The 12,506-nt window shown below is 45.3% G+C and overlaps 1 protein-coding gene across 2 annotated transcripts in view; it reads left to right on the forward strand.

Annotated features, from left to right (window-relative positions):
• The window catches only part of Cacna2d3 (calcium voltage-gated channel auxiliary subunit alpha2delta 3), an 877,637-nt gene that overhangs the window by 345,946 nt on the left and 519,185 nt on the right, over nt 1–12,506 (forward strand). For both annotated transcript variants that reach the window (XM_058582154.1, XM_046452970.2), the window contains exon 5: nt 150–312. In XM_058582154.1, coding sequence (XP_058438137.1) covers nt 150–312 — 163 coding nt within the window. The remainder of the gene's footprint in view (nt 1–149; nt 313–12,506) is intronic.

The raw sequence follows: 12,506 nt of genomic DNA on the forward strand, positions 1-12,506 counted from the left end.
ACACCTGTGCCTACAAAGCCACAGACGGTCTCTAAGACTTGAAGAGATTACAGGAGTAGAGTAGGGCACATGACCCATGCCCTGGCTTGTCTGAGTTCACAGTCTTCCTCCCTGAGCTGCGTGTAACATTTTCTGACTTTTTCTTTCAGTATGAATACTTCAATGCCGTACTGATCAATGAAAGGGACAAAGACGGAAATTTTTTGGAACTGGGGAAGGAATTCATCTTAGCCCCCAATGACCATTTTAATAATTTGCCTGTGAACATCAGTCTGAGTGACGTTCAAGTGCCAACCAACATGTACAACAAAGGTAAGAGCCCCTGCTACTGTTCCTTTTAGAGGTGGAGTCGGGGGCTTGAGAGGCAAGGATTTGGGATATAATGTTGTTGTTGTTCTTCTTCTTTCTTTTTTGAAAAATATAATTATAAGCCAAGTATGTCAAGCAGCAACTGGGTAGGTAAAGCCCTGTGCCTGTTCTTCTTGGAGAAGCAGGACTGCTGTTTCCAACAAACCCCTCACATAAAGTCTAGAGATTGGTAGACTTTTTCTACTGAAGGCTCTGCAGGTCATATATTGTCTGTTGCAACTGCTCAACTCTGCTGTTCCTGCACAAAAGCAACCCTAGACAATAGGTAAGTCAGCTGGCATGGCTGTGTTCCAGGACAACTTTTTATCTGCAAGTAGGCATGACTGGATTTCACCTGCAGGCTCTGATTGACTGAGCCCTGCGTTAACCTTGCTCTGATCCCTGAAATGGTACGTCAGGGCAGGGCCCCAGAGCTTCAGGGGTTGCGATTGGATCAGCTGCAGTATTTCCTTAGACCACAATACGGCACAGACTGTAGCAGAGGTCCTTGTCTCCAGGGTTGTGACTCCTTGCCTCAAGTCTTCACACAGACCCCTCGAGTTCTTTTCCAGAAATTCTCATCTACCCACTCAATTTGGGATTTTAGTGGCTGAGGACTGGACTGTGGCATCTTACGGCCTCTGGCGGGGGTTGGGGGGACCTTGCCTTCTACCTGTTTCTGGCTGTGACCTAGGGGTCACAGTTTCCTCTCTATGATGTGAGTGATAATAGTGTCTGCCTCCTGAGGCGTTTGGGAAGCCCAAGTGAGATGACATTTACCCAGGGCTCAAATTATTCTCAACATTTCCACCCTCACCATTCTTCGTTTGAATTTTGCTCTACTTTGTCATATCTGGAGTCTCCTAAACAAATGTTTGTCCTGAGATAAGCAAGTCAGAAAGTCATGATGTCTTTAGAGGAAAAATCTACCCAGTTGTCTGCCATCAAGTTTTCAAAGATATCAGCAGCAGTTTTTATCACAGCATCCCATTTCAGAATTCTAAGTGTGCAGTAGTTGAGAGCAAGGGCTATTGATTTGGACCCTGTTCTTCCTTGTATGGGCTCTGTGATCCTGTGTGCTTTGTCTCCCTGAGCCTAAGGATTCCAGCTCCCTCAGAGGGTTGTTGAGAGGCGTGTATAGCCCTTAGCGCAGCAGTAGCTCACAGAAAGTACTCAGTGCATTTTACCTATCATTGTTATTATTGGGAAATAACATGACTATTAATCAAGCTTCTGACTTGTTCTAGGTCACTGTTTAAGGGTCTCAATCAATAATGAAAGGGCTTCCAACTCACTGTTTCTGAAGCATTTCTTTTGTGCCTGCTCTTTATGGCTGGATCTCTGGATCCTTACTGTCTCCCTTTCCTGCTTTACCTGTTACCCATCCTTAAGATTCAGGGAAATAAGTCCCTCCTCTCATTTATTGTTCCAACAGTTATTGTCATATAGTGTCAGTGGTAAGCTAGACACAGCTCTTCCCTCAAGGGGTTCACAGTTGAATTGGGAACAAACAGGTAATGAGATCATTAGAACACCAGGTGTCATATCCTGGCTACAGTAAAGGAAAGCCAGGGGACAGTGGAAAAATTAAGGAGGGGACCTGCCACTTGCTCATGAGAGTGGGGCCACGATAGACCTTTTTTTCCCCCTCTCCCTTTGGAGAATTGATATTAGTCTGAATAGCCATCAGAGGACTCTGGATAGGGCAATGTCCTCTGCCCTAATCTTTACTTTGGTCTCTTCCTTAAGGCACAAAGGGAAGTGAATCTCAGAAGGCTGAGCTCAGCTTTGTTCAGTGAGGCTTAGTCCTTCAAGGCAATCTTGTCAGCTGATGAAGACCTAAATGAAACTGTCCCTTTCTGTGCACTGTGGCTGGAAGCAAGCCATCTTCTTAGCATTAAATACATTCTCATCAGAAGATGAAAAATTAACAAGATTTTACAGAGCAATTTTACGCATAAAACCATTCACAATGATCTTTTAAAAAACGACAGCTGCTTCAAGGTTGCTTGAGCCATTAGCACCATTATAGAGATTTAATTGCACCCTGAGATTTAAAGGCATAATTGTACCTGTCAATGTTAGCAATACGCAAGGGACCTGAGCCAGCATTGATCACACAGGCTGTTGAGTTGTGTTTGTGAGGATCACGAGGCAGAGTCCTAAAGTTCCAGTCTCTTGAGCAATGGGAGGTAGGGAATGACATTTAATGTCCTCCTTTGTAGCCTGCATGGGACCTGTCCATCATCTTCTACCCAGATTCCATCACCACCCATTCAGGCTGTAAGGCAAGGACCAGGGTCAGCCAGGTACTCTATCTTCTCTCAGCTGCCCAAGGGAGAGGGAAGGGAACTTCAGAAAATTCTTGTCTTCACTCTATCTAATTCAAACCAGCCCCGCAGCCTTTTCTCTTTTCAAACTGAAGAAATGCATTTCATGTTTAGAAAGCCCTCCAGCACAGATCTAGTTATTGATGACGTGTACTCAAAACACATGCTCCAAGCTTGGTTCCTGGAGATCCTGACCATTAACGAAGGAAACCAATACAAGGTCATTCTTTCCTAGCAGCCGGGACCCTGTGGGCACAGAGTTATGTTCTTGGGCATAATTTCAGTTCTAGATGGAACTGGCTGGTAAACTCCTGTTTTCTCCCATGTTCTGCTTCCTTGGCTGCTAGGTCACTGCCTGCCTCTGTGGTTGCTTTTGTCTTAGACACTGAAAAGACTTACGGCTTCAAAGGTGGTGGCTCCTGGGCAAGCCCTGCTGTTGCCCTGGACATTCAAAGAACTACAGTCCTAGGGTCTTTAGAAATGCATTTTAAAGGGTTCTCAAGTGCCCAGTTGATAGATGCAGCAACTTATTTACAACAGATGCTCTTTGTGGGAGACTTTTCTTTCTTTCTTTTTTTGGTGCCAGAGATTGGACCCAGGGGCACATAACAACTGAGCCACATCCCCAGCCCTTTTTTATGTTTGATTTAGAGACAATGTCTTGCTAAGTTGCTTAGGACCTCACCAAGATGCTGAGGTTGGCTTTGAACTTGTGATTCTCCTGCCTCAGCCTTCTAAGCCACTGGTGATACAGGCATGTGCCACTGTGCCTGGCTCCCAGGGGATACTTTGAAGACTGAGGGCTGATACCTTCAAAGCTGTGTGTGACTCCATATCTTCCACGAGGAGACACAGGAGGCTTCTGTGAGAACTGCTAAGATCTGGCAGAGGATGCACATAAAGCCAACCCCCCCCCTCCCTTTTTAAAGTCCTTTCTGGGCTGAAGTTGTGTAAAATTCACACACACACACACACACACTTACATGCATATTATATGTTATCTGTATCTGTGTGTGCTCATGTTTGTATGTGTGTGTGTGTGTGTGTGTGTGAGAGAGAGAGAGAGAGAGAAATAGATGGGCTCTACTCTCAGTCAAACCTCTTCTCACTTTCCACCTGTGTTCACTCAGGTGAAATCCCTTCTGTTCATGGAACGTTCATTCCTATTGTCCCTTCTTATCCAAATGTCCATTCTTAAGACGCAGATCAACTGGGCGAGGTGGCGCATGCCTGTAATCTCAGGGGCTCAGGAGGCTGGGGCAGGAGGACCGCCAATTCAAAGCCAGCCTCAGCAACTTAGCAAGGCCCTGAGCAACTCCGGAAGACCCTGTCAATAAATCAAATATAAAAAAGGCCTGGGGATGTGGCTCGGTGGTTAAGTGCCCCCTGATTCAATCTTTGGTTAAAAAAAAAAGAAAGAAGCAGCTCAGAAGCCTTCATTCCTTCAGCCTGTGGTTACTGAGTGGCTTTTCTCTGTGCCTTTGTTCTGGCACTGCTTTCTTCTCCACTTGGAGTTCTCTGAGGGTGGGGAGCCTACTGATTCAGCCCTGCGCCTCCTTTTTCCCTGGGCTTTCTGTTCTTTAGGTAGTGTGTTTTCCACCATGATGTCTGTGCCTCCCAGGCTGGGAAGGGTCAGCCAGAGCCCTTGCCTTCCCATTGATGTTTGCAAATGACAAAATCATACCCTGGCTAATTGAAGTGAAAAGACATTGGGTGGTTCACAGACTCTTCAAGAAAGAAGAAGAAGACGACTTGGAAGATGGCTGGGAGGGAGGATACTTGGGGCCCAGAGTCTCCCTCATATCCAGCCTAGTGAGGACCAGCCTGGAGAGGACCCCCAAGCCTTGCCCTACCAATATATCTGTGACTGCATAAAATGTTTGTGCCTCATTGTCTTCACTCATAAATTGGAGCTGCCAATCATGGTGGCCTGTCTGGGGTGGCGTTGAGAATTAAGCATGTAGAATGATGCCTGGACATAATGGTGACCCAGTGTGCAAGTGCTTTGATTTGAATGTGTGTTTCTCTCCACAATGCGTCTGTTGAAACCTAATCATACAGGGCCTGGTGTTAGAAAGCAGGATTAGGTGATTAGGTGCTGGGGCTCCAAGCCTGAGAAGCGTCTTGCTGGGGATGGGGGATTGTGGAGCAGGTGGTGTGGGCTGGACCCCAGCAGCAGCATGGATAGCCATTGCTCTATGGGGACTCAGAAAAGTAGCCATGAAGCCTGGGAGGGCTGGTTGAGCAGTGGGAGGTTGTGAAAACAATCAGGAGATCCTGGAAACCAAGCGGATAGGCAGAGTATGTTGACAGCTTTGCTGAAGAGAGACTTGGGCATTAGAACCCAGGGACCCCCATCACGTTGAAGAAGAGGGAGGAGGAGCCCAGAGGAGAGGCATGTGCATGGCTGAGGCCTGGGACCCCAGAGAATAAGGCCTAGTAAAGAATATTGGTTTCATGAGGGCAGGAGCCCCAGCATAATACCCCTTATACAGTAGGTACAAAATGGATACCCACTGTAGGGTGAGTAAGTGAATAAATACTGCAGATTTTTTTGTTTTTTAATTTTTCCACTTTGTTCTCAAACAAAAAGGCACAGGCCAGGCATGGGGGGTGCATACCTGTGATCCCAGAGGCTCAGGAGACTGAGACAGGAGAATTGTGAGTTCAAAGCCAGCCTCAGCAACTTAGCGAGGCCCTAAGCAACTCAGCCAAGACCCTGTCTCTAAATAAAATATTAAAAAAGAGGCTGGGGATGTGGCTCAAGGGTTCAGCGCCCCTGGGTTCAATCCCCAATACCAACAACAACAACAACAACAAAGACACCGGAAGTAACCTAATCTTGTTTCCTCTTCCTTCCTTTGAGGGGCAGTGGAAGGCCTCTGGGAGAAGTAGAGTGTCCAGCAAAGGAAAGGGGGACATGTGCCTTGCAGGCTTAGCCCAGACCATTGCTTCATCTGCTGGACTCCCCAGCAGGGTGGCCAGGAATGCGCTGGGAGTCTCTGCTGTGCTGGGGGCCGCCCCAGAAAATGAAAACAGCATGGGGAAAAGGAAGGCTGATAACCCCTGTGGCAGAGCCCAAGGAATCACTCTATCTGTTAGGACCCAACGTGTTCTTCTAGAAAGCCCAGGGAAGGAGCGAGGGTCCCATGAGGTGGAATTGGGTCCCCTGCCTAGAAGCCGCCTGCTCGTGCTGTGGAGGACAGGCAGGATCGCTGGGTTTGGATTTGTTAGATGTCTCAACCTATTTTTCATATGTTGGGTTTGATAAAACACACAAAATGTGTTTTGCCAAGCACTTTTCTCCTTAATTACATGTGTATATTTTAAGGGAAATTTAATCCATATGTTTCTGATTCGTCTACACAGAAATCATTAAAATGTTGTTTTCTAAGAGCCATTTGATGTGCAAGAAGCTGCACAAACCTTTTAGAAAGCTGTGTAATTTTTTTTGCTTTATTTTTCCTTTGCATGTGTGTGTGTGTGTGTGTGTGTGTGTGTGAGAGAGAGAGAGAGAGAGAGAGAGAATGCACAAGAAAGAATGACTGACTCGAGGGAGTCAAAAACAAATTCCAACTCAAAATGACTTCCTTCTCATTGGGACTCTGAACTGAATCATTTGTAGGCTTGAAGCTTGCTCTCTGGTCTATTCCAGCCCTACCTGAATGTAAATATGACATGGCCCAAAATTGGAACTGGGAGGCCAGGTCAGAAACTCCAGGTGAGGACACTGTGCTTTGGTTCTAGACAAAAACCGTCAAAAACCTCCACCCCATGGCTTTTTGTGTGACCACAGTCCTCACTAAGTCCCAGTGCACCTTCCTAAGCCACGGTTTGCTTTTCCAGGAGCCCCTAGTCTATCAACATGAGCACAGAGGACTAAGGTCTGTGGTAAGACGCATGTAAGATAGAGCCACTGAAGTGACAGCACATTTGTCATCCTCAAGTTCCCGCAGTCTTTCTCTTCTGGTTTGGAAATGATATTGTATTTATTTATTTATTTAAAATTTGTTCTGATTAGCTATACATGTCAGTAGAATGCATTCTGACACATCATACATGAATGGAGAATAACTTCTCTTTCTTTAGTTGTACATGATGTAGGATCACACCAGTCATATAATCATATTATTAATGTCTGATTCATTCTACTATCATTTTTATCTCCAAACCCCCTACTGTCCCTTCCTTCACTCCCCTCTCTCTAATCCAAAGTACCTCTATTCTAATTCACTTATTGTGAATTAGCATCCACATATCAGAGAAAATACTGGGCTTTGGTTTTTTGAGATTGGCTTATTTTGCTTAGTGCGATATTCTCCAGCTCCATTCATTTACTGGCGAATGCCATCATTTCATTCTTCTTTAAAGCTGAGTAATATTCCATTGTGTATGTATACCATATTTTCTTTATCCATTCATGTGTTGAAGGGCACCTAGGTTGTTTCCATAGTTTAGCCATTGTGAATCAAGCTGCTATAAATATTGATGTGGCTGCATCACTGTAATATGCTGATTTTTAAATCCTTTGGGTATAAACCTAGGAGTGAGATAACTGGGTCAAATGGTTGTTCCATTCCAGGTCTTCTGAGGAATCTCCATACGGCTTTCCAAAGTGGCCACACCAATTTATAGTCCCACCAGCAATGTATGAATGAAACTTTTCTCCCACATTCTTGCCAACATTTATTGTTGCTTGTATTCTTGAAAATTGCCATTCTGACTGTAGTGAGATGGAATTTTAGAGATTTTTTTATTTGTATTTTTCTAATTGCTATAAATGTTGAACATTTTTTCATATGTTTGTTGATCGATTGAATTTCTTCTTTGGTGAAATGTTGGTTCAGTTCCTTAACCCATTTATGGGTTGGGTCATTTTATATCACAGAGTAAAAATTCACAGTTTGAGGGGACTGGTTCAAGTTCTAATGGCATTTCTTTCACTTCCGAATGTGTGCATTCTGGCACACAGGTGTAGGTCTGCATGAAGGTGTATGTATAAATGCATCCGTTTGTGCCAGTATTTACTTAAACTTGCTGTTAGTAAAAGATGGGTTTCAAGTGACCCTTCATGCCCATCAACTCCAAGTTTAGTCTAGAAATTGCACCTGAATGGCTGGATGGATAATGAGCAGATGGATGAGTGAATTACTTACCTAGAGCCATGCTCATGAACTTTGCTGTGAGGTGCAGGGTGTAGGCAGTAGTGGAGACCACCCTCCTTCACATCTGCACCCAACACCAGCACATCCTCTGTACTGGTTCCAGGTCTAGAGAGGTGACATGGAGCAAGTTTCAAAGTATCACTTTTCCTGCTAGTTAATTGTTCCCCAAAATACAAGTGGAAAGGGCATTTGGATTCCTACACAAAGACCTCTGAAACACTGTTCCTGTCCCCTTGGTCCCTTTTTATTTAAGCCACTGCTCTGAGCACCTCATTGTCTCCATCCTAGTCTGTTGTGGGACTCTTCAGAGGCATCTGGGACTCTTTGGAGAGCAGCAGGTGGGGACTGGCACCAGTTCTGTGTATGAGTACCAGATTGGAGGGCTGGGGAAAGCAGTTCACTCTCTGAGTCTGTTTCCTCACCTGCAAGTATAAAGTGTCATGTTGAGCTTTAGAAGAGGGGAAGGCACAGCACCCAGCACCATGCCCCCGACACAGAGAGCAAGATGCTCATGGGCCCCCCACCCCCACCTTCCACACCAGCTTCCAGGCACCTGTAAACCTCAAGGTTTCCCAGCATTGCCCTGCCCAAACCTGCAAGGGATGCTCACTCACACCCAGAATCCCCCGCTTCAGCAATGCTTGTAGGATAAAGCACAGACACCCTTGCAGACTGGCTCCAGCAAACCCACGTCCTAACTTGTTCCTCTTCTTCCTGCTCCTGATTGATCCCAGGTCCCCAGACTTCCTGTCCTGATGTCTCTGACCTCCATCCAAGGATGCTTTCTTCTCTTTCTTCACCCTATTCTTTCCTGAAGCCCAGCTTCAGCATTGCCTTGGATTCCTCTCTCATCTCAGTCTTGCTCTCCAGAGCTGCACTCTGCCCTGGCATTTATGTCCCCACCATGTTTTGACCTGTGCTCTGTTAGAGTATTCATCCTATTGTAGAGCAGTTTCTTCTTCATTGGTTTCTCTTCCCTTGACCTTGGGGTTCAGGGATGGTGTCTTTTCATTCCTTTGGGGACCTCTCAGAGGACCTGGAATAGCAAACACCTACACAGATTTCTGTTGGATTGAACTGTATGGGTGATGGTTTTGTCTGCTTGTTACTTATTTATTTTTCTGCTGATCTATGTTCGAATTTTGCTTTTGTTGGTTTGACTGTTTATTTAACTCTGAAGATAGTAATTTTAGATGTCTGCCTAAGGTAAGACCATTTTCAGGATCTTTGAATTCCTAATTTTATTTTTATCCCCACACCCTTTTTTAATTTGTTCTTTTTAGACATGCATGACAGTAGAGTGTATTTTGACATATGTTATACACACATGGAGTCTAACTTCCCATTCTTGTGGTTGTCCATGATATGGAGTTACACTGGTCGTGTATTCATATATGAACATAAGAAAGTGAAGTCCAATTCATTCTATGTCTTTCCTGTTCCTATCCCTCAGCCCTTCCCTTCATTCCCATTTCTAATCTACCAAAGTTTTGATTTTAATATATCTCTGTCTTTTTCCAAAGGAATGAAAATCAAGATGGAGTTTTGCAGTTGGAGGGAGCGGAGCACAGGCAATAGAAATTAAAAAAGAAGTGGTCAGGGCAGAAAAATACAGCAGGAGAGCAAGAGAGAGTGCTAACAGTATTTTATTTCACCTGGTGCCTAGACATTTGTAAAACATCACAGTAATAGTAAGAAAGGCAGAGACTATAGGTGGTTCGCATTTAAAATTTTTTGAATGACTTAGGATTCAAGGTCACGCCTACAATAACATCTCTCTTAGGCATTTTCTGGTCTGAGTTTTGAATGAGAGGGAGAGGTGGAACCACTTCGAGCACTCTGGAAATTGTACCAGTGAGTGTTGTAGCTTGGGATGACAGTCGGGTGTGCCCCAGTGGGGAAAATAAATTAAGAGCCACTGTTCCTGGACTGATTCAACCAGTCATATGAGCCACAGGTCTTCCCTGCCCCCTGCAAAAGGGACTGCTTTGCTGAGGAAATTCAGATGGGCCCTAGAGATTTAAGCAGCACAGTGGACATAGGGAGATGGCCATACCAGTGGCCCCCAGGCCTCCTGGGCAGCACTGTCGGAGGTGATCAGCCCTGGACTGGCTCAGGGCATGCAGTTTAAGTGTGATAAACCCTGTTGCTCAGTGCCAAGCCTTTCCCACAAAAGGCTCATACAGGATGCTTGTTCACCTCTGTGGGAGGCATTGTGATAGCAGCTGGCTCATGGGGTTTGTGAGGAGTAAATGACAGGATACATGTGAAGCATTTTGCACTGTGACTGCTGTGGTAAGAGCTTGCCAACAATCATGATTGTTGGTATTGTTGTAAGAATGACAATAGCGAAGCCCACGGTGGCATGGCTTATGCCCAGGAATATCAATGATCCTAAGCTGGGTGACATTCTTTTCTCCCCTGTCCCTTGGAAGCCCTTTGATCACTTTCAGATGTGTTTGAGGAACTTCAGGAAATGACCAATCATGTGGAGAGCCAGAGCTGCAGATGTTGGAGGGCGATGAGCCCCTTCCTCAAGTGGCCTTGTCCCCATTCCTGCCTCTGTTCTGCATTTGCTTATCCTGCTGGGACATGGGGAAGCTCTGAGTTCAGGCCCTACTGCTGGGGCCACAGGGCTGCTGAGACCCTTGGTGTCATTGTCAGTTACATGCTCAGGGCCTCAGGTAGCACATTACTCTCCTTTGTCTGGGACCTTTCGGTGGCACTTGACTTGGCAGAAACATTATATATATATATATATAAATTGTTTTCACTTTTTGCATTCTTTTACTCTACCAAGCTAATGGAAACTGCTGTTTAGAACATATCTGCCTGTTGTCCATGGAGACACTCACCTGTGTCCACTGATACCATAGCATTTACTATGTGCTACCTGCAGTATGATTGAATACAGAGCAATCCTATGCATGACTCTGAAGTAGGAGCCATTATTCTCATTTTACAGATGAATAAGGCTTAGAGACTTGCTCAGAGTTACTCAGCCAAGTAAGCCAATCAGCATGAAGAAGATCCAACACTGTGACTTCAGAACCACCAGGGTCCACCTCCTCTCGCTCTGTGTCCTACTGCCACCATACCCAGCGACCCATGGCCGCAATCAAACTGTTCAGCCAGCTGGGTCCTATCCATTGACATGCATGCTCTGTACGTATGTGTGGCAATGAGTTGGCCCCGTTTTTTGTCAAATTGTGTTATTTTTCCCCCTCAGCATGTGAAAATCCATCGTAAGTGAAAACTAGTCATATTTTACATAAATACTTTCAATCTCTTCCCTTCATCAAAATCATGTTGCAGCAGAAAGTCTTTTAAAAAGTAAAGCAAAGTCTGCATCAGCATATCAATGGGCACCAACCGCTCACATGTTGGGGATATTTCTGTCGGAGATAAGATTCAGTTCTGCATTTAATCTTGCCAACCCCAAAATATGCACAAGAAAGTTCCAGGAGGTAAGGATTCACAATGCAAAAAGGCACTTTGCCTCCCCGAAAGTTCACTGCAGTGTATTTAGGAAGAATGAATTCCTCCATTGTAGCAACTGGACCGGTTTCAGGGCTGGAATCTGCAGGGTGCTCCGAGGTGCATGGGTTGAAGCAGCCTGATGGGGGAGGGAAAGGAGGTGCTCACTCCATGCTTCTGGGGAGCTCAGAGGTGAGGGGGGGCCAGATAGGAGTAACCACATATTGGAGACTCCAGAGTACCCAGAAAGGTATACGGAGGAGGAAGGAGTCATGGCACAGTGAGGGCACATCCCAGAGAAACAGCCCTGGCTGAATGAGAGGTGGGGTTGGCCATGGTCAGAAGACATTTTCGAGAGGAAGTTGAAACTCAGTCACTGTCCAAAGGATTTAGGTAACGGCTGGGGCCTGCTTAAGGGGGCCAAGTATTGCAGTGAGAGAAAACACATGACACGAGAGGTTCGTGCATGGTCCTCGAAAATATGTTTTGAGATGAAGTAAGGAAGGGAGATGCCATATCAGATCTGCCAGTTTTGGTGATCTACTCTGTGTGTGAATATCAATTTCTTTCTTTCTTATTTCTTTTCTTTTCTTTTTTGGTACTGGTGATTGAAATCAGGGGCACTCGACCACTGAGCCCCATCCCCAGGCCTATTTTGTATTTTATTTAGAGACAGGGTCTCACTGAGTTGCTTAGTGCCTCACTTTTGCTGAGGCTGTCTTTGAACTCGCGATCCTCCTGCCTCTCAGCCTCCAAAGCTGCTGGGATTACAGGTGTGCACCATTGTGCCTGGCTGGAATACCAATTTTTTACTGCAAAGAAAACCATTTAATTGCATGAATCATTCTCTGATTATTTGAATATGGTGTCCTTTTATCACATGAGCAGCTACGGACTCTGTGGAAAGCATGGGTGTCCCACTGGGACCAGGAGACTGCTGAACTGAAGCTCCCAGCACTCAGGGGAGATGTCCCCAAGGTGCACCAATAAGGAACAAAGATGCAGAAGAAAAGCTATAGAAGAAAATGCATAGTAAAATCCTTGTGTGTTTTGTGTGTGTGTGTGTGTGTGTGTGTGTGTGTGTGTGAAGGATATAAATGATTGAATATACAGAGAATTTCTGGAGGGAATTACTAGTGCTTACTTTTTACTTTGCCCTTCTGTTCAGTTTGAGTGTTTTACCATG

Source organism: Marmota monax, unplaced genomic scaffold (assembly GCF_021218885.2).
Source record: "Marmota monax isolate L192 unplaced genomic scaffold, Marmota_monax_Labrador192_F-V1.1 WCK01_AAM20220418_F8-fsc00042, whole genome shotgun sequence".
Taxonomy (NCBI): domain Eukaryota; kingdom Metazoa; phylum Chordata; class Mammalia; order Rodentia; family Sciuridae; genus Marmota; species Marmota monax.